Source organism: Physella acuta, unplaced genomic scaffold (genome assembly GCF_028476545.2).
Source record: "Physella acuta isolate Inbredline_101_S28 unplaced genomic scaffold, ASM2847654v3 ptg001169l, whole genome shotgun sequence".
Taxonomy (NCBI): domain Eukaryota; kingdom Metazoa; phylum Mollusca; class Gastropoda; family Physidae; genus Physella; species Physella acuta.
Window position 1 is genome coordinate 28725 of NW_026732686.1, and position 18512 is coordinate 47236.

The 18512-nt window shown below is 32.0% G+C and overlaps 1 protein-coding gene across 1 annotated transcript; it reads left to right on the forward strand.

Moving 5' to 3' along the window:
* The first annotated feature begins 1001 nt into the window (after positions 1-1001).
* LOC131956681 (delta-1-pyrroline-5-carboxylate dehydrogenase, mitochondrial) lies at positions 1002-17655 on the forward strand. The gene is made up of 16 exons (XM_059321226.1): positions 1002-1039; positions 3869-3975; positions 5849-6050; positions 8453-8500; positions 8794-8949; positions 9240-9320; positions 12405-12479; positions 12794-12868; positions 13309-13496; positions 13781-13854; positions 14158-14399; positions 14790-14875; positions 15076-15142; positions 15532-15653; positions 16572-16690; positions 17261-17655. The coding sequence occupies exons 2-16, from the start codon at positions 3911-3913 to the stop codon at positions 17374-17376; spliced, it is 1716 nt and encodes a 571-aa protein (XP_059177209.1). The 5' UTR covers positions 1002-1039; positions 3869-3910; the 3' UTR covers positions 17377-17655.
* The last annotated feature ends 857 nt before the right edge of the window (positions 17656-18512 follow it).

The following is an 18512-nucleotide window of genomic DNA, read 5'->3' on the forward strand; positions in this document are numbered from 1 at the left end:
TAAAATAAGGAAACTATGCAACTTGATGTCGCCATTGTAATACATAATTAGAAGCAAATGCAAAACTTCAACTAGCTTAACCGCTACAGAACTTAAGTTGGGAGTAGTTTTTTTTTTCTTTTTCTTTAAATTTGCCTTTATTGTTATGTTTACAAGAAGTAAATGAATGTTGAATTAGATGTGCCAAATTGGAAATGTTTACAATTTTATCTTACATATAAATAAATGTGTGTTAAGGAGCTGCGTTGTCGAATGATAGGCTAGAATGTACAACTGCTCGATTCTGTAGAACACCACTGAGTCCACTCAGCTCTGGTGTGTACCTGACTCGTAACAGGCGGCTGGGCATAAAGTTGGCCAATGTATCCCTTTGATCACAGAAATGGGTGAGTTCTTCTTCACCTGCCCCATGGGCCTTCAGGTTTGGTAGGGCACTTTACTTTTATAATGGTGTTGTTTATGGTTAAGGTTAGACAACAACCCTTAATACTAAATGAGCAATAACAATCCGATAAATCAAATAGTTTCAAAAATATCCTCATAAATTTAAAACATTGGTTTTTAAATATATAATATCGATTAAGGTGATTTGGTTTGTTACCCGGGAATATGTTAAGGTAACAATAAATGACTCGTAGGTCAGATCGCCCTAAATGAATGCTCATTATCTCCACCTTTCTTTTGTTTAATGATTGCCGGTGACATATCTATTCGTTTATTAACAATAAACATCTCTTTTAGTTGAATTTCTTGCGTTAGTCGTAACAATGACTATTTAATATATTCACTAAAGATGAACATACATTATAGATTTTATTTTATTTTTCAATTAATGTTCATTTCGTGTTGAATTCAAATTGTATTTCCAAATAATCCAACAGTTTTGTGAAATTTCTAAAATCTAAGTGGGAATATAAATCTTTATTTATTTTTGGCTCTTTTTGCAAACCTTTTATCTGGTATATTTGTCTGAAGGTTCCCATCCAACTATCAAGAACACGCAAATAATAATAAAAACGTGTTCAACTCTGTTAACTCTGTAAGTCTCTGCAAAAGATCTGAATGCTATTTTAGTATGTTTAGGTTTGAACATGTTGAGATAAAAAATCATTTTAAAAATAAGTTAAAGTACAGGTATATTTCAATGTCCATTATTAAATAAATAAATAACCAAGCAGCTGAAAACACGGTCGTGAACAGAAATGTCCGAGATGCTGAATACTGCCGGTACTCATGCCGAGTACTGAGTAAATCCTCGAGTCGTCGAATATAGCGAGTGCGAACACAGTAGCCGAATGATTAATTATTAATTGATAGGGAGAATGGTTATACTGTTGTCCGATAATGGAATCTTCTTTAAAAAAAAAAGGGGGGTGTTAGGGTGACTGGTAGTGGTAGTTAACTAAAACTAAATATTTAATAGTAAATAAATACTCAATGAATTTGAATGAATACACACATGGCTGAATGAATGACAATGCTAACCCTGTCCGGTAATCTATCGTTTTGGGTACGTAAAATCGCCCGCGATTTGTAATGTGAAAAACAGGTGACTCCTTAAATTTTAATAATTATTTCACATTTTGAGGAGAATTTATGTTTTAAAAAATTCAAAAATGTTTCCTTGATTCATTTATGTACCTGTTTTTAAACAATTGAATTAAAACTTTTCCGTAATAAATGAAGACTAGCGATGTTTCCAACAGATGCAACCATGCTCATTTACTATAGCAGCCATCTTGTCTAAGTTTTATTTTTATAAGCTTTTAGCGCCAGATTCAGGGGGAAGTCACTCTATATTTTACAAATGGCTGCTGTTTATATAGCAAATCTTGCTCTCAGACACTGCTGTTTAAAGTTAATTTCTGGCCTATATCGATATATTTAGCCATTGATTTAGGTTTATTATTCATTTATCTATAATATTTGACACAAAAGTATGACAATATACTTCTATTAAAGCCTTGACAATGAGGTAACGTTTTCGTACATAAATAGCCGCGGGCGATTTTACGTACCCAAAACGATAGATTACCCCCTGTCCTAACCCTAACCCCGGTCCTACCATCATACGCCTAACCCTAATTTCTTACCATAAAATTAGTCGAGATTACAATACTACTAACAACCCAACACCCCTTTTATAAAGAAGATTCCATTATCGGACACCGATATCTATAGGCCTAATCATCCTTTTTATTTTATTGTTTAGTTAGTTTAGGCCTTGGCCCTAAAGTTTAGGGCCTAAACTACTTCTTTATTATCACTTAATCTAGATCTAGTAATCTCGGCCTACTAACTAACTAATTAAATTTAATGCTTTTGTTATTGTTGAAACTGAAGTGATACTTTGTTGAAATGTTAAGTATTGGGAGTTAGGAGTCTTAGATCTAGATCAACTCATTACCAAATTCCAAACGATTAGGGCCTACTTACTTATTATAATTATGACTTAACGAGCTGACCCGTGGCGTATCATACGCCTCTATTTAGTTGTTTTATTTTCTACTTTTCATTAATTCATAATTTGTGAATTCGACTGTACCAATGCTGCCACTGAAAATATTTGCTTTAAAACACTATCAGTAGCTCGTTAAGGACGATACCCCCCCCCCCCCTCCTTTCCCCTACCCTTACCCTCCCCCCCATGAAAGCAAACTCCTCTTAGTTAACTCCCCTAAGTTTAAAATCGTTTCAAACTACATTATCTGCCCCTAATAGCCATCACTAAACCCGGCTCTACGGTTGTAAACATTTAGCGTGAACCACAGCTCACCAGACCATGTAGGGGTAGGGGTGGTAGGGAGCGCGCTTACAGCTTGGTGTTTTCTATGGTCTCCAAGAAGAGAATTGTATATATAGATATAAATATAAAGTTAAATTAACTTAATATAAGACAAGAGCATAATCATAATAACAGTAAGACAAACAATCATCTAGACTAGCTGGTCATAAGTGGCTTATGGGTTATTCTTATGATGATGTCACTCACATTCTGATATAGATCTAGACTCAAATTCAATGAAATTCAATTAATTAATAAAGTAAGATTCTCCATAATATCTAATCAGTTAGGCAGTATAAATCTCACAATAACAGTACTCAAACTCCACTACCACTTTACTACAGCAATTGATACTGATAGTAATGGTATGCCTACAATCAGTACAATGCCAACAATAACATACTTTGTTTATTAGACTTAGTTTTTAAATAACTTAGTGTCATCATAGTGTGACATAGAGCCCTCTAGTTTCACTCAGCTCTAAAACTTGCAGGATAAAAAGCATATTCATATAGACCTATTCCACTAACAATCTTTTAAGAATCCTGGAAGTTTTATATTCGTGGTTGGGGTTGTAAGTTATTGTAATAAAATTCCCGTAAAAAACAATAACGGCTTTAAGAAAGTATTAGTTAGTGAGCTTTGATACTTTACCACAGAGTCATAGCGCAACTACAACACAAGCGTCATTATACATTTTTTTAAATATAAAGAAAGAGATGAGACAAGTGTTTGTACACAGTTCTAATTAAGAATAATGATAATAGTAGGCCTACATGTTTTGATCAAACTATTTAAACTTATCCAGGGCAGAGTTTCTTAAAGCTGCTATTCACTGCAGTTCTTGTAAATATATCACTACTCCTTTATCTTTTAGATAATTTTCCCAGTTGTTTCATTAAAGGTTAGTGGCCATTGGAAATATGAGTTAGATAACACAAACCAATATTAACCCCCAAGAACATTCAGACTTTTGTTATGTAGGCATATATTAATTCATCCTATACATAGCTTTTACTTTTAACATTCTAAGTCCTAAAAATATATGCTGCATTATTATTAAAGCATTTATAACTGTTTCAGTCATCATCAAGCCTTATAATTAAGCAAGATTGATATCTTTTGATGCCTACTAATTGTGGACCAATGTTCTTTCTTAAACACCTTTTAAAACCATCAATTCATAAAAGGTATGTCCCACTCACATGTTTTTAAAATAATACAAATTTAAGCTTTTAGCTGTGGAGTTTGTATTTTTATTTTATTTTGTTTTATGCTGAGAATTGAGCTAAAAAAATTTCATCTATCTCTGCCAATAGCTTGTTCTGTTGGTTTCTCTCTGACCCCAATCCAACCTTGACCCCCAATCTGCATGGATTGTAGAGCAGGCCAGGTAGTGTTTACTCTTTACTAGTTGCAGCCTTTATCAGTGAACAGGTGTCATTGATCAACAGCTGATTTTTAATTGGTTAACCTCTTGTTTATCAAGCTGTTGATGTAACCTTTTGTTTTCCTCTGTGTTGTAACTTATCAGTTCTGTGATTGTTGTCCTTGTTTAACAACACTTAAAAAAGTACTTTGTAGTATTTTTTTTTTTAATCTCTTATCAGTTAAAAACAAAACATTTCAGGAAATGCTATGGAAGTTACATTGCTAATTTTCTAGTCTTGTTGATAAAGAATGATAAGCTCAATATTATAATATTTAAAGAACAAAGTTTTTATTTTAAACATTGCATCCATTTAAAAAAAAAAAAAAAATTAGTTTTGTACAAGCTTTATTCTTTCAGGTAATTGAGAATATTTTTTTTATGTGTAACCTCCATTGAACTAGTGTTTTTGTATTCTTTATTTTATTAATGTATTAACATTGCCATTAACAAACATGTGTAAGTACATTGCAGTGTTACATCTTAAAATACATTGCAATAACAAACATTGAGATACATAGGCATAATTAAACATGTGTAAATGTTGCCATTATGATACAAATACATAAAAATACATTGCAATTACATTTTGAAATACATTGCAGTAATAAACATGTGAAAATACATTGTCATTAACCTTTAAACTTTAACCCCTGATGTTCCTGTAATTTATGCATGGTCACATGTGTCAAATTTTACTAATGTCTTCTAACCATTATCTTATGGAACTAATTATCTCAACACATTGGTCTCTGTAGCTGTATGACAACTTGATTAAATGTAAATGAGGGATTCCTTTTTTTAAAGTTTAAAGATTTTTACCAAGTCACGTAAAATAATCATATTTGTACTATGCGTGGTATAAAGTCAACAAATATCTATTGGATTTGATTAGTTTTATAATAACTTAAAATGTTGAATATCAGTGACTAATTTTTTAAGATAAAATTTTCAGATTGATTCCAGTCAATAAAAACATTTTTTTAATAATACACTAAACACTAAGTTAATTGCAAAGCTAAAAGCATTTTATAACCAGTTAGAATGTATTTTCTGCTCTTATATAAATCAACATTACATGTAGTTAGTTAAATAAACCTTGGGTTTTTTTTTATATCAATGTTCCTATCAGGTAAATTGCTAGACAAGGGATGTGCAAACTTAATTAAGAAAAAGAAAATACTTCCCTGCAAAGTCTTTTTACCATTCAATCCTATGTTTGTCTAATTTCCTCTTTCAATTTGATCAATTGTCCCAAAGAATGACATTTTATGTATTACACATAAGATAAACAAGAATTTTGATAAATGAGAAACGGTTAACAGTTTTAAAAATCTTTGAGAGTATTTTTATCTTCATGTCACGTTTTTATTGTTTTCAACCATTTGAAGATTATTTTTATGTAGGGCTAAATTTCTTCCTTTGTCTTGTCATTGCAAGAATTCGTAAACAACTGATATCTGCTGAGTGGTTTGATAAAAATTGTACTATATAACCAGGCTCTTTTTTTTTATGCTTCACAAATTCAATTTTAGAAACACCATTTTGTTTCAGTACTTATTTCTAATGCAAATTTTAAACTTTTTTTGTAAATTTGAACTGTAACTTGTTTTAAATCTGAGTGATTTTTCCAGTAATGGTATCATACATTCATCATTGAGGAACATGGCAGCATATACCGCAGTGAATGAGCCCATGCTGGATTTTGGGCCAGGAAGTCAGGAAAGGAAAGATTTAGAAAATACTTTGAAAAAATACATTGGTCAGACAATTGATGTGCCTATAGTGATTGGGGATGAGGAGATCAGAACAAAGGATGTTAGAAAACAGCTTGCAGTGAGTCTGTTTTGTATGTTTTATATATATATATATATATATATATATATATATATATATATATATATATATATTTGTGTATGTCTATATGTATAAATATCTAATATATAAAGCTCAATTCTGTATGTAATAAGTTTGTCGTTGACATACTTGGATGGTTTTAAGTGTTAGATCAATTATCGTGCTCATAGTCTAAATTTATGAGTTAAAAAATTACTATTGAAAGTGTTGGGAAATAATTTTCATTTTTCAAACTGATAGTAATAATTGTCGGCATGTTCATTAAACACAATTTTAAAAAATAGCAAAAATTCTAATTATGTCTGAAAATTATTTATATTTAGTCCTTTAGCACTTACTTAACTTTGATAAATTAGGAAAACACAATTACTTCACTTTATAAAACATTGCATTGGTGGAAAAGAATTTACTTTTTATTAATTTGTTTTGGTGTTGGGAAAAAAATAATTACATAATTAGCGGGGATTGATCAAGTGCAAATGTTGTAGGTATTTTACGGATAAGCTTGGAGTATTATAATTGTTCATTTGGTTTGGTTTGGCAACTACGTTCGTTTAAGTGAGTGCAAAAGACTATGAATAAGTTGGGGTACTATAGTCGTTTATTAAGGGGATATGCGCGGAAAAAAATCACAAAATTTCTTGTTTTTCTTCATGATCGGTTTCTTGCACTTTTGGATACTTTGTCCATTTTTGTATAAAGAAAATAATAACTTTAAAGAGAAAAAAATATTTTATGTGTTTGAATTACGATTTTTATGACCTTATTAATTAACAAAATAATCAATTTTTCCCAATCTTACAAGCTCTCTTTGAAAAGTTTTATATCCGTCATTATATTGTATTTGACATCATTGGAAAGCTGAATTTCTCATGTATTTAATAAACTTAATTTCCTACATCTCGGAAACACCCAAAGCTTACAATCGGCTTTGCAGTTTACACAGATATGGTACTTTCCTGACCTAGTTTTCGTTACTTTTGGCTGTTTTTCTCAGTTTGCATGTTTTTAACACTAAAAAGCCTACTACTTTTTTATTTATTAAACAATGCCAACCATATTTTCAGTAATTGTTCATAATGCAAAAATAGAACTTTTGTCACGAGGGAATTGTGATTGCTTTCATAGAAAAAAAGTATTTGGTAATTAGCATGCAAATTTTGAAACTTTTGAATACTAAAAAAGGGTACGATTTTTTAGACCTTGTAAAATTCTTACTAGTAATTATTTCAAAAAGTTGTCGTGACAAAAGTTTTAATATATACTGAAATATAAGCAGTTTAAATTTGATTGCTATAGGTGCACAAATAAAAAAGCCTTAGTATTTTTAAAAGTACCAAAAAATTTAAAAAGGCGGATGTTTTTTGGGTTTCCATGACAACCAAAATTGTTTTCGACCTTTTTTTTTGTTGTTTAATACTTACTTTTATATGCCAAATATGATAAAAGTATTCAAAAGGCTTTAGATCTTAAACTGTAAAAAATAGAAAAAAACATAGCATATCCCCTTAAGCTGAAACAGGCGATTCTGCCCCGGGCTAGACTGTGAGCACTTTGCTTTTATGTTCGCGTTTGTATTTTCATTGTGTTTAGGTTGGGTTTGCGTTAGTGGTTGTGTTTTGATTTGGTTCGTTTTTGTTCTTTCTGTTTTCGTTTGTGTTTTTTTTCTTTGGGTTTGTGTTTGTGGTTGGTTTTGGATTTGGTTTGTTTTTGTTTGCTTTTTTGTTTGTGTTTTTTTCTTTGGGTTTGTGTTTGTGGTTGGTTTTGCGTTTGGATTTGGTTTGTTTTCGTTTGCTTTTTTGTTTGTTTTTTTCTTTGTGTTCGTATTGGTGTTTGTGGTTGTGGTTGGGTTTGTTGTTAGGTTTTTGTTTTCGTTTGCTTTTTTGTTTGTTTTTTCTTTGTGTTTGTATTGGTGTTTGTGGTTGTTTTTGTTGTTAGGTTTTTGTTTTCGTTTGTATTTGTAATTGTGTTAGCGTTATGTTTGCGTTTTTTTTGTTTTGGTTTTGGTTGGTTGTGGTTTGGGTGGGCAATGCCGGGTTTATGATGATTACTAAACACACAGGTAATGGTCTTTAACAGAAAGGTTTTTCACAGAGCCAGAGCAGGGCCTGGCCGGGACGGCTAGTATATGTATATTTTTGTATGTATATATGTATAAATATATATAAGTATATTTGTGTATGTATATGTGTATGTATATGTGTATATATATATATATATATATATATATATTTATATATATATATATATATATATATATATATATATATATCTATATATATATATATATATATATATATATATATATATTTCTGTATGTATAAATGTTTGTATATATATATGTATATAATATACATATATATATATATAATTTCTTTCAGCCTCATGATCATAGGTGGGCTGTGGCCACTTTCTACCATGCATCTTCTGTGAGTTAATATTTAGTTTTAAAATTCTTAAATAGTTTCTGGAACAATATTTATAATCTTACTGAATAAAATAGATATATAATATACATATGCAAATCTATAATTGAAAATTAAGATGATAAAAAAATTATTTTATAAGAATTTAGTTTTCTAAGCTATTTTAATTAAAATAAAAGTGTAATGCATATGAAAATAAATTGTGCTAATGGTTAAACTAAAAATTGATTATAAGGCTCATAAAAATCTCATATGATATTTCTTAATTTTTAATGTCCTGATACTTGTAATTGCAGGAAATCATAAAAAAAGCCATAGAATCCAACCTTAAGGCCCGTGAAGACTGGGAGAAGAGACCATTGAAGGAGAGGTGCGACATTTTCCTGAGGGCAGCAGATTTAATTTCTAAGAAGTATCGGATGGACCTCATCGCCACAACCATGATTGGACAGGTAAGTGTTTAAAAAATTTTTTATTGCTTTAATTAATTTTTTAATGATAAAATTAATCCTTGAAATTTGTCAGTGATGTTCTGTGTTAAAACAGAAATGATTTGAAAGGTAATTTTAAGTTTAGAAAGTAATAAGCAGTTTCATAGAAGTAACACATTGAAATATTTTAAAATATCTTACTTTTAAATCTAACCTTTAAACATTTGCCTTTATTAGATTCTAAAATTCTATATTTTAATGTATATTTTTGTTTTTTTATTCAGTAAAAAAGTTTCTTTTATTTTTTTCAGGCAAAGAATGTGTGGCAGGCTGAAATAGATGCTGCCGCTGAGTTGATAGATTTCTTAAGATTTGATGTCATGTTTGCACAGGCAAGTCTTGATTGTATTTACTTTAAGGGGGAAGGCGCTGGTCAAAACCACTATACAGGGTTGAAAATATAATTTTTTTCAATGTTTACATTTTTAGATAGTTTAGCGTGTGTGGATTCAATTATCGTCATTATTATACTGATTTTATAGTGTTTTGACTCACTGGAAACAAAATAAACACCCCCCCCCTAGTAAAATGTTGATCTACTTTACAAAAATGTAAAAGTACACAAAAAATAACAAAGCTTCCTAGCTAGCACTGTTTAGGTTTATATTGTCATGTTATACATCTTTGAAAAAGTCATTCTTAGTGTCGTTCAACTGTGTATTTTAAAAAATGATACCTAAGCTAGCCTATATTATTCGAGGCTTCAACTACAGAAACTATCAGCTTGTTTCATTGGATTTTATTATTACACATATTTAGATTGGTCAAAATCTGACCTAAATGCACACACCTTTATTTACACTCGCGATTCTTCATTATTTCATTGCAAGTGTCAAGTCAATTTAATTCACCTGTTAAAATTGCCGAAAAAGGTTTTGGTTTAGGTAGAAATATTTCTTTAGCTCATCTGATGATCCTGTAGTGCCTGCTGATGAAGTGACTTGCAGCCGTGCAGAACCACAGAACTATGGTAGAGCAGAACAAAAGTTCTCGGTGTACGAAGCTTGTAATGTGGCTGCAATGACTAAATCCTACTTTTTTATTCATGAAAGCTTCTTGCTGCAGTCGGGGGCCCCCAAATTTACTGCTTAATTGTTGGTTTTCACTTTAAAAACTAAAGTTTTAATGTTTGCATCACATGCTTCAATCCTTTTTTACAAAATATCTAACATGCACACACACACACGCGTATATATAGGGGCCCCCAAACAATTTCAGTCGGTGGCCCCGCTCAAGCTTAATCCACCCCAGGTTATCAGCAACTACTGTGAAACATGTGCTGCTGGTCCGAAGCAAGGTTCACCACAATATGATGAGTGGATGCAGGTTCACAAACCAAAGTGCCAAAAAAATGCTGACTGCTCGTCAAATGCCATGGAGACTGTGACAGCAAAGCTAACTTTAGAGAGGTCTGTTGAACAAAGCAAGTTTGTGTACGGCATAATTTTGTGCAGAACTGCTATGACATTTCAGGAACTAAAGAAGGCTGCCTTAACCACATAGCCAAAAAAATGATCAATGGGTTGGAAAATTAAAAAAAAAACTAACAAGAATGGATTAAATCGCAAACTGACAAAAACCAGTTATTGAAAAGATAACTAACATATGCCAAAAACCTGAAGGACAATGCTCCTGATGTGGTTAAAAGGAAGCAAGGTGTGTTGGGTGGATTTTTTCCCATGATGAGTACAGAAAAGTCACCTAACCACAGGCTCTGTCCAGTTGGAGATAATTTATGGTGTCACTTTCAAAGGGCACGAAAAAGTGGACAATACAAAAAACACCATCCAGCATACACGCCCGAGGTGGGTCGGCTGATATACATAATCATTCGGTTGACAGAGAAAGAATTTCTACACCGTAGTGAAAAGGTTGAGAGACAGATCTTCTACACCGTTGAATGCAAATGAGAGTTTTAACTCTCTTATATGTCAATGATCTGCGAAAACTTTTTTTTGCCTCTAAGTTTGCTGTCATTACTGCTACATCGCTAGCAATACGGGCATTTAATTGTAGTCCTGCAGGACCATGGAGAAGATTAGATGCCAGTGGAGCACTGTGAACAATAAATATCCCATGGTTATGCTACAGCAGAAATGCAGCAGCTCCAGGAAGCGCAAGCTGGGCATTTCCAAATGGAAAAGAAAAAATATGAAAAAGGGGCGTTTTTAATTTTAGGTGGAGTATGTGCATGAGTGTAAGGAGGTTACCACATATTCTCCTTGAGGATTTAACAATTAGAATCTGTTAATGTATGGACATACACTGTGAAAAAAATGTTATGTTTTTGTGATGTAAATAAATCTCTTTATTTTGTTCTTTCAAAACAAGAATAACCAGAATTGATTCTAAATTGGGGGTCGGCGTGGTCGAGTCGGTAAAGCTCATGGTTGCTAAACTGAAAAGTCTCGAGTTCGAACCCTCGGGCAGATGAGGCTCGTTAGCTGGGGACAGCCACTCTTCTAGGAGAGACAGCTCCAAAAATTAAACAACTGCTGCCTTGTAGTTTGTTCTTGGTTGGACAAAGGCTATGGAAGCAAATCCAAAAAAGAAAAGCAGGCTGAAATCGGAGTCAATGGCCTTAATGGCGCATAACCAGTTGACACGTAACGCTTAATTGTGTTGGAGGCGTGGTCGAGTCGGCAAAAAGTTCATGGTTGATAAATTCGAACAAAGTCTTGAGTTCAAACACACTGGCAGATAAATCTCGATCCCCTTCAACACTAATAATTAAGAACGAAGAAGAAGAAGAAGAAGATTCTAAATTGGGCTTCAAAAGGAAAACTTAATGAATGGCGGAAATCCTATGAATAGGTCTATTTTTCAAGATGGCAGCTGTTGTCATAGTTACCAAGATTCCCCCACCAAATTTTTTAAACGGAAACACTACACTGATTTATCTTAATAGGACTATAGAGAAATAATTGTTCCCTGTCAAGTATTTAAAAAAAAATATTTCCTGAGCCTACTTTCTTAAGATTTGATGTCATGTTTGCACAGACAATTCTTTATTGTATTTACATGGGAACTCCAGCACTGCTGAGATAAGTTATAGAACTATCTTATGTGTTAACATCTGAGAGTCCCAGGCTTGGTTCTGTACTACATTCCTGAGTTCACTCAGCTCTGCAGGGTACCTGACCATACAGATGACTAACTAACCTTTAATGTGATACATCACAGAAACTTCTCAACTACATCATACACTTTACTTCTTTTAAGGTCCATAACAATTAATTTCATTAAATGCAGTCATTTATTTTGGGTTTTTTTTTAACATTTTATTTATCTTTCTCACAGAAAGTAATCATTTTGTGTCCTTCCAAGCTTGGAAAAATAAATATCATAAAATTGTATTGTGTTTTAACTTGCACTCATGTTTATAATAAACATTTTCAATGTCATTATCTTGCTAGAAAACAACAGAGTACCAGCCCTTGAGTCCATCACCAAACACCACAGTCAACAGCCTGTCCTACAGAGGGCTTGAGGTAACATATAATGTGTCATCTGTTTAATTACTTGACTCAATTTTTTTTTGTGATTACTATCTCCATGGTAGCTGTAACCTATTCAATTTCTTATTTACTTGTTAGTTCTAGTTAGGTTAGGTTAGGTTAGATTTCCTGGCATCTATGTCCATGGCTAGTCTCGCCAGGTGAATCCAATCTTCTTAGTGACTTTAATTCCAGGTCGTCTCAAGGATGTGTTTCTTGGTCTGCCTCTTTTCTTTTTGCTCTGTGAATTCTGTTAGTTCTAGTATTACATTATTATGTCATTTAAAACTTTATTAATTTTTTCTCAGGGTTTTTGGGCAGCTGTTTGTCCATTTAATTTTACAGCAATTGGCGGACATCTTCCAATGGCTCCTGCCTTAATGGTAATTATAATTGTTTTAGCAGAGAATTAGCCACAGTCACTTTTATTGTACGGTTTACTTGTGTCATATTATGTACCAGGAAATTTCTTAAAGTGAAATAATGTCAAATATATCCTGCATTTTTTGTTCATTAAAACGTCACATTTTTAAAATTCACTTCCCTTATTTTTTGTTAATTATACATAAAGCCAGTATTTAATTACTAATTTATCTTATTGTAAGCAATTATTAGGCTGTAATTAATTTCATAGGACTTGCAGGTAAATTGAAATGACAAGTTAGAAATTGTGAATTCTTTTTAATGGAAAATGTTAGTCTTTTAGTCTCTTGTTTAATATAAAAGTTCTTTTTCTGTATGTATTTCTGTAATATTAGCATATAAAAGTTACGTTTTTAATTTAAAGTTTCTAATAATTTCTGTAACTATCCAACAATTCCAGGGTAATGTGGCATTGTGGAAGCCCTCCGACACAGCAGTCCTGTCCAACTACACAGTATACAAGATCTACAGAGAGGCGGGGCTTCCCCCTGGTGTCATCAACTTCCTGCCAGCTGATGGGCCTGTGTTTGGTGACACAGTTCTCTCCTCTCCAGACTTTGTAGGCTTGAATTTCACAGGCAGTGTTCCGTTAGTTTGGTTTCATTGTTTTTTTAATTGTTGTAATTTTTTTAAAGTTCTGCTTAACTTTATAGTTGGAATTTGATTATTTTTTGGTTCTGAAATCTTGATATTGTTTTTATATTTATGGCTGTTGTTAGCTTTTTGACCCAGTAGGACATAGGTTATCAACAAAATCATACATTATTAATCCAATAAATATTGTTTTTTAATTTCATAGGGTTTTATTTTACTATTTATTTATTTATTCTTTACTACAACAATGGCAGTAATTGATTTTTTTTTTCTTTCAGAACTTTCAAGAAACTGTGGAAGCAAGTAGCACAAAATTTAGATACATACAAAAATTTCCCAAGGATAATTGGAGGTTTGTGTGTTATATTTCCTTCTTTTGAAGAATTAGTCCAAAAATTCTTACAAAGATTAATGTATTTTTTTTTTTAGAAAACTCATCACTGAGTAGCTAAACTATCTAGCTGTCAGGTTTTTCTATATAGCCAATTTTATGTATTCTTTCTAATTGTTTAGACTAGCAGTATCATTTTTTACCTGTAATTATAAAGTTAAAATATTGTATATATGGCCTACCCTGTGTCATGGTGAAAATATTTAATTTAAATTATCATTTATTTACATTGTAATTTAATGAACTTGTTACTTCTTCCAACAGAATGCGGAGGAAAGAACTTCCACTTCATTCACCCCTCTGCTGACATAGAATCTGTTGTCACCGGCTCCATAAGGTCGGCCTTTGAGTACAATGGCCAGAAATGTTCGGCTCTGTCCAGGATGTACGTACCAGAGTCCCTGTGGCCCAAGATAAAGTCCAGGCTGGTGGAGATTGTGAAGGATGTCAAGATGGGCTCCCCTCTAGCCAGGGAGTCTTTCGTCACTGCTGTAATTGATGATAAGGTAATGATTAGTTTAACTCAGGGGTCGGCAACCTTTTGAAGCGGAAGAGCCAAAAGTTACAATTTTCAAAATTTCCCTGGTTTTAAAGAGCCACTAACATTTTTTTTATTTCAAATATTTTATTTTTTTATTAAGATTATTAGTATTTGTGCAAGGAGCTGGAGAGCCTCATCTTGATATCAAAAGGGCCACATGCGGCTCACAAGCCGCAGGTTGCCGACCCCTGGTTTAACTAGTTTAGTTGGTTTCTCATGTTCTGTTTGCTAAAATAGTTTTTAAATTGAACTAAATTTATATTACTAATCTATTAATTTAATTATTTTTTTTATAAAAAAGGAATCTTATCTTCCTAGCGTAGTTGTAGATTGTAATCCTTTCCTTTGTTTACAGGCTTTTGCAAGAGTGAAGAGTTACATTGACCATGCTAAGACAAGTCCTAGTTTGTCCATCATTGCAGGTGGCGGCTGTGATGACAGGTAAGTTGTAGCCCACATACAGGGTAGCGTGGGCTGCTGTGGAATTAATCCTAACTCTAGGTTTATGTGTTTTTAAATATCTGAGTATTTATCAAATTTATATAGAAAAGTTTCATTAACCTGGTTATTAATTGTGACATTATTTAACTAATTTACCATTTATGTTTGTTTATTTAAATTTCGGACTTAATTTTTTTCAGCATTGGATACTTCATTGAGCCAACTATTATTGAAACAAAAGATCCACTGGATAAAATTATGCAGGAGGTAAACACTTGTCAAATATGTTTTCCTTACATCCATTGAAGTGCTGTTTTTTTTTCTTTGATCATGTTTCATAGTCATTGAGCATTAGGTTTTTTTTTTTTTTTGAGATCAGATGCTTATTCAAACCATTGGTAGTCTTGTTTTTTTTTTTTTTTTTTTTTTTTTTATGTATTTGTAGAATATAAAAGAATGAGTTGATTTTTAAAAGATTTTAAAAAAATGGCTTAGTGAGACTGATTTCATAATGACTTAATGATTGATAAGTTTAAGACAACCATTAAAAAAAAACATGATCTTCTCTTGATAAATTAAATCTCTTTTAAAATAATTTCCTTGAAAGTTGAAGAGCTTTTATAAATAAACTGAGTTCTACCAATATCCTATTTTAGGAGATCTTTGGACCAGTTGTCACAGCCTATGTGTACCCAGACAACAAGCTGGGTGAAACAATCAAACTAGCGCAGACATCCTCGCCTTATGCCCTCACTGGTGCCATTTATGTCCAAGACAAGTAAGTGTATGCCCTCACTGGTGCCATGTATGCCCTCACTGGTGCCATTTATGTCCAAGACAAGTAAGTATATGCCCTCACTGGTGCCATTTATGTCCAAGACAAGTAAGTATATGCCCTCACTGGTGCCATTTATGTCCAAGACAAGTAAGTATATGCCCTCACTGGTGCCATATATGCCCTCACTGGTGCCATATATGTCCAAGACAAGTAAGTATATGCCCTCACTGGTGCCATATGCACAAAACAAGTAAGTATATGCCCTCACTGGTGCCATATATGCCCTCACTGGTGCCATATATGTCCAAGACAAGTAAGCATCTGCCCTCACTGGTGTCATATATGCCCTCAATTGTGCCATATATGCCCTCATTGGTGCCATATAAGCCCAGGACAAGTAAGTATCTGAACTTGTTTCAAACAATAAGAAACATCTTACTCCTAATTACTAGTATTAATCTTCCAAAATGGAGGCGAATAAAAACATACTGCACATACAAGGCTATTTCTTGAAAAAGGATGACAATTTTGTCATGTAAACTCTTATATCAAATCAAATTGTACCATCATAACAGAAGTGTTGAAATTTTAAAACATCCTGTACTGCTCATTTTGGTTATATAATTATTATCCCACATCAGTAAAGAATATCAATTTATTATTAACTTAAATCAAGATAATTTCAACGGTTTATTGATAAGTATGAATTTTTAAAAAACAAGAATATCAACAATACTAATTACTTAATAACATCTCAGCATTTCTTCTCAATACGGACGAAAATATTGAACAGGACTGATTTTTAATTTTGATTGTTTTTCCTAAAGTTTCAATACACATCAAAGTTTTTTTGACATATGTTTGTTTTGTAAGTTAGTGAAGTTGTTAATTGATTAAACTCCTTTGATGTGGTTTTAGAGCTGCTAAAGCAGAGCTGACAGAGGCCTTCCGCTACTGTGCTGGTAATTTCTACATCAACGACAAGAGCACAGGGTCAATTGTTGGTCAGCAGCCATTTGGTGGGGCCAGAATGTCAGGTACAAATTTTTACCTTCTCACGTGACTTAATCAATTATAATTTTTAACTGTCATTAAAATATCAAGTACAAACTTTGAACTTCTCACAACTGGACTTAACCAGTTATAATTTTTAACTGTCATACTTGGTCTTACAACCAAATGACTAGGCTAGTTATATCAAGTAAAATTTTTATATTAATCACTCTAGAAGGTCAAACATAGACTGGTCAACAAGTAGAATTGTGGATCTAGAACACTCACTGAGCACAACTAAGCTTTATTTTTTTTTAGTTAGTGTCACTTCCCTAACATAGACTATCATTGATTCCACAAACTTTGTGTTGCTGTATTGTATTTTCCTATTGGTCATTTTAAAAGTATTGATGTTTTAAATCAAATATTGATTTACTCCAAAGTTTTAATTATCTTTTAATTAAATAAGTACTACACAGTTTTAAATAAAAATTGACAAACTGCGAAGGTTTTGATCTAAATAAGCTTTAAATCTAAAAATTGACAAACTTAAAAATCTAAAATAAAAAATTCACATAGAACAAAATTGTATGGTTTCTATATCTTTCTTTCAGGCACCAATGACAAGGCAGGTGGTCCACATTACATGGCAAGATTTACCTCCCCTGTTTCTATTAAAGAAACATTTGTTCCACAGTTGGCGTGGAGATATCCTTCAATGGAGAAATAATCTTTTTGTTTCTTTGTTATCCAGTAAGATGTTTTTAAATTACCTCTAATATATTGAGAATGTAACTTAAAGAGATACAAAAATGATATGGAGTAATGAAAGTAGGAATTAGTGCTTGTAGATTCTGAGTGTGACTGTGATTGCTGTACTACTAGTTTTTGAACATTTATGTTTGGTGAGGGCTATTAGATAAATTCATTGTTTGAGTGCTAATTAGTGTTTAAGTTTCTGTGTTCACTTCCTACCTGGTGTTATAGTGATAACTGTGATTACAATTTGTATTTTGAATCTCAAAATAAAATTATTTTCTATATAAATTAGAGTTTAAAATATTGGAATATAAAAATGATTTATGATAAATAACCTGTGTTTAGGTTTGTTTTATTTTTTAAATAATTGAGCTCTGTGAAAAAACATCTTACAAAATCATTTCTATTTTGTTGGTTTGAGAATTGAATTGTAATATTTACTCTGTTTTATTTTTTTATGATGTTAATCAGAAACTGATGCTAGTTGGTCTTTTTACCCCCAGCACAAAATGTTTTATTTTTAAATTACCATCTGACCTTAGTTGAAATTATTTAATGAAACTATTTTTTTCATGTCTTGAGCATAGTTCACTCTTTAAACAAACATCAACTGATTGTAATCAAAAATTATTTCATATCAAAACTGTCAAAATTTACCAGAATTTATTTTATTTGTTATTCGGTAACCATAAAATCAAAGAATTTTTATTTTAAGTTTTTAAACTGAAAGATCTGTAAATCATCTTAACTCAGAATGTCTCAGCATTTTTATTGCATTGTGCTATATTAGCATTTACTTTATTTAGAATGATTTAACCATGTTTAAATACCTATACTGTAATACTCTAACTATAAATTTCTCTTTATGATACTAGATAATCAAAAGAAAACATTGTAGAAATGCTATGCACTAAGTTGAATCTCTTAATCTTTTTATCTCTTTGAAATCTCATTTAACCCTAATTTTTAAAACTTAACCTTGGTTGACGGTACTTATGGATTTGCTTTCTGCTATCCTTTTCCCTATGCTCAACCTGTTTGTATGTGTGATACTTCGTTCATGTTGCTGAATACTCTCTTTTTTCTGTTATATATAAGATATTTTTG

Coding starts and splice junctions, on each gene's coding strand:
- LOC131956681 (XM_059321226.1), top strand. CDS start 3,911: ATGCCTACTAATTGTGGACCAATGTTCTTTCTTAAACACCTTTTAAAA. Junction 6,051..8,452: donor ATGTTAGAAAACAGCTTGCA/GTGAGTCTGTTT, acceptor AATTTCTTTCAG/CCTCATGATCATAGGTGGGC. Junction 13,497..13,780: donor AATTTCACAGGCAGTGTTCC/GTTAGTTTGGTT, acceptor TTTTTCTTTCAG/AACTTTCAAGAAACTGTGGA.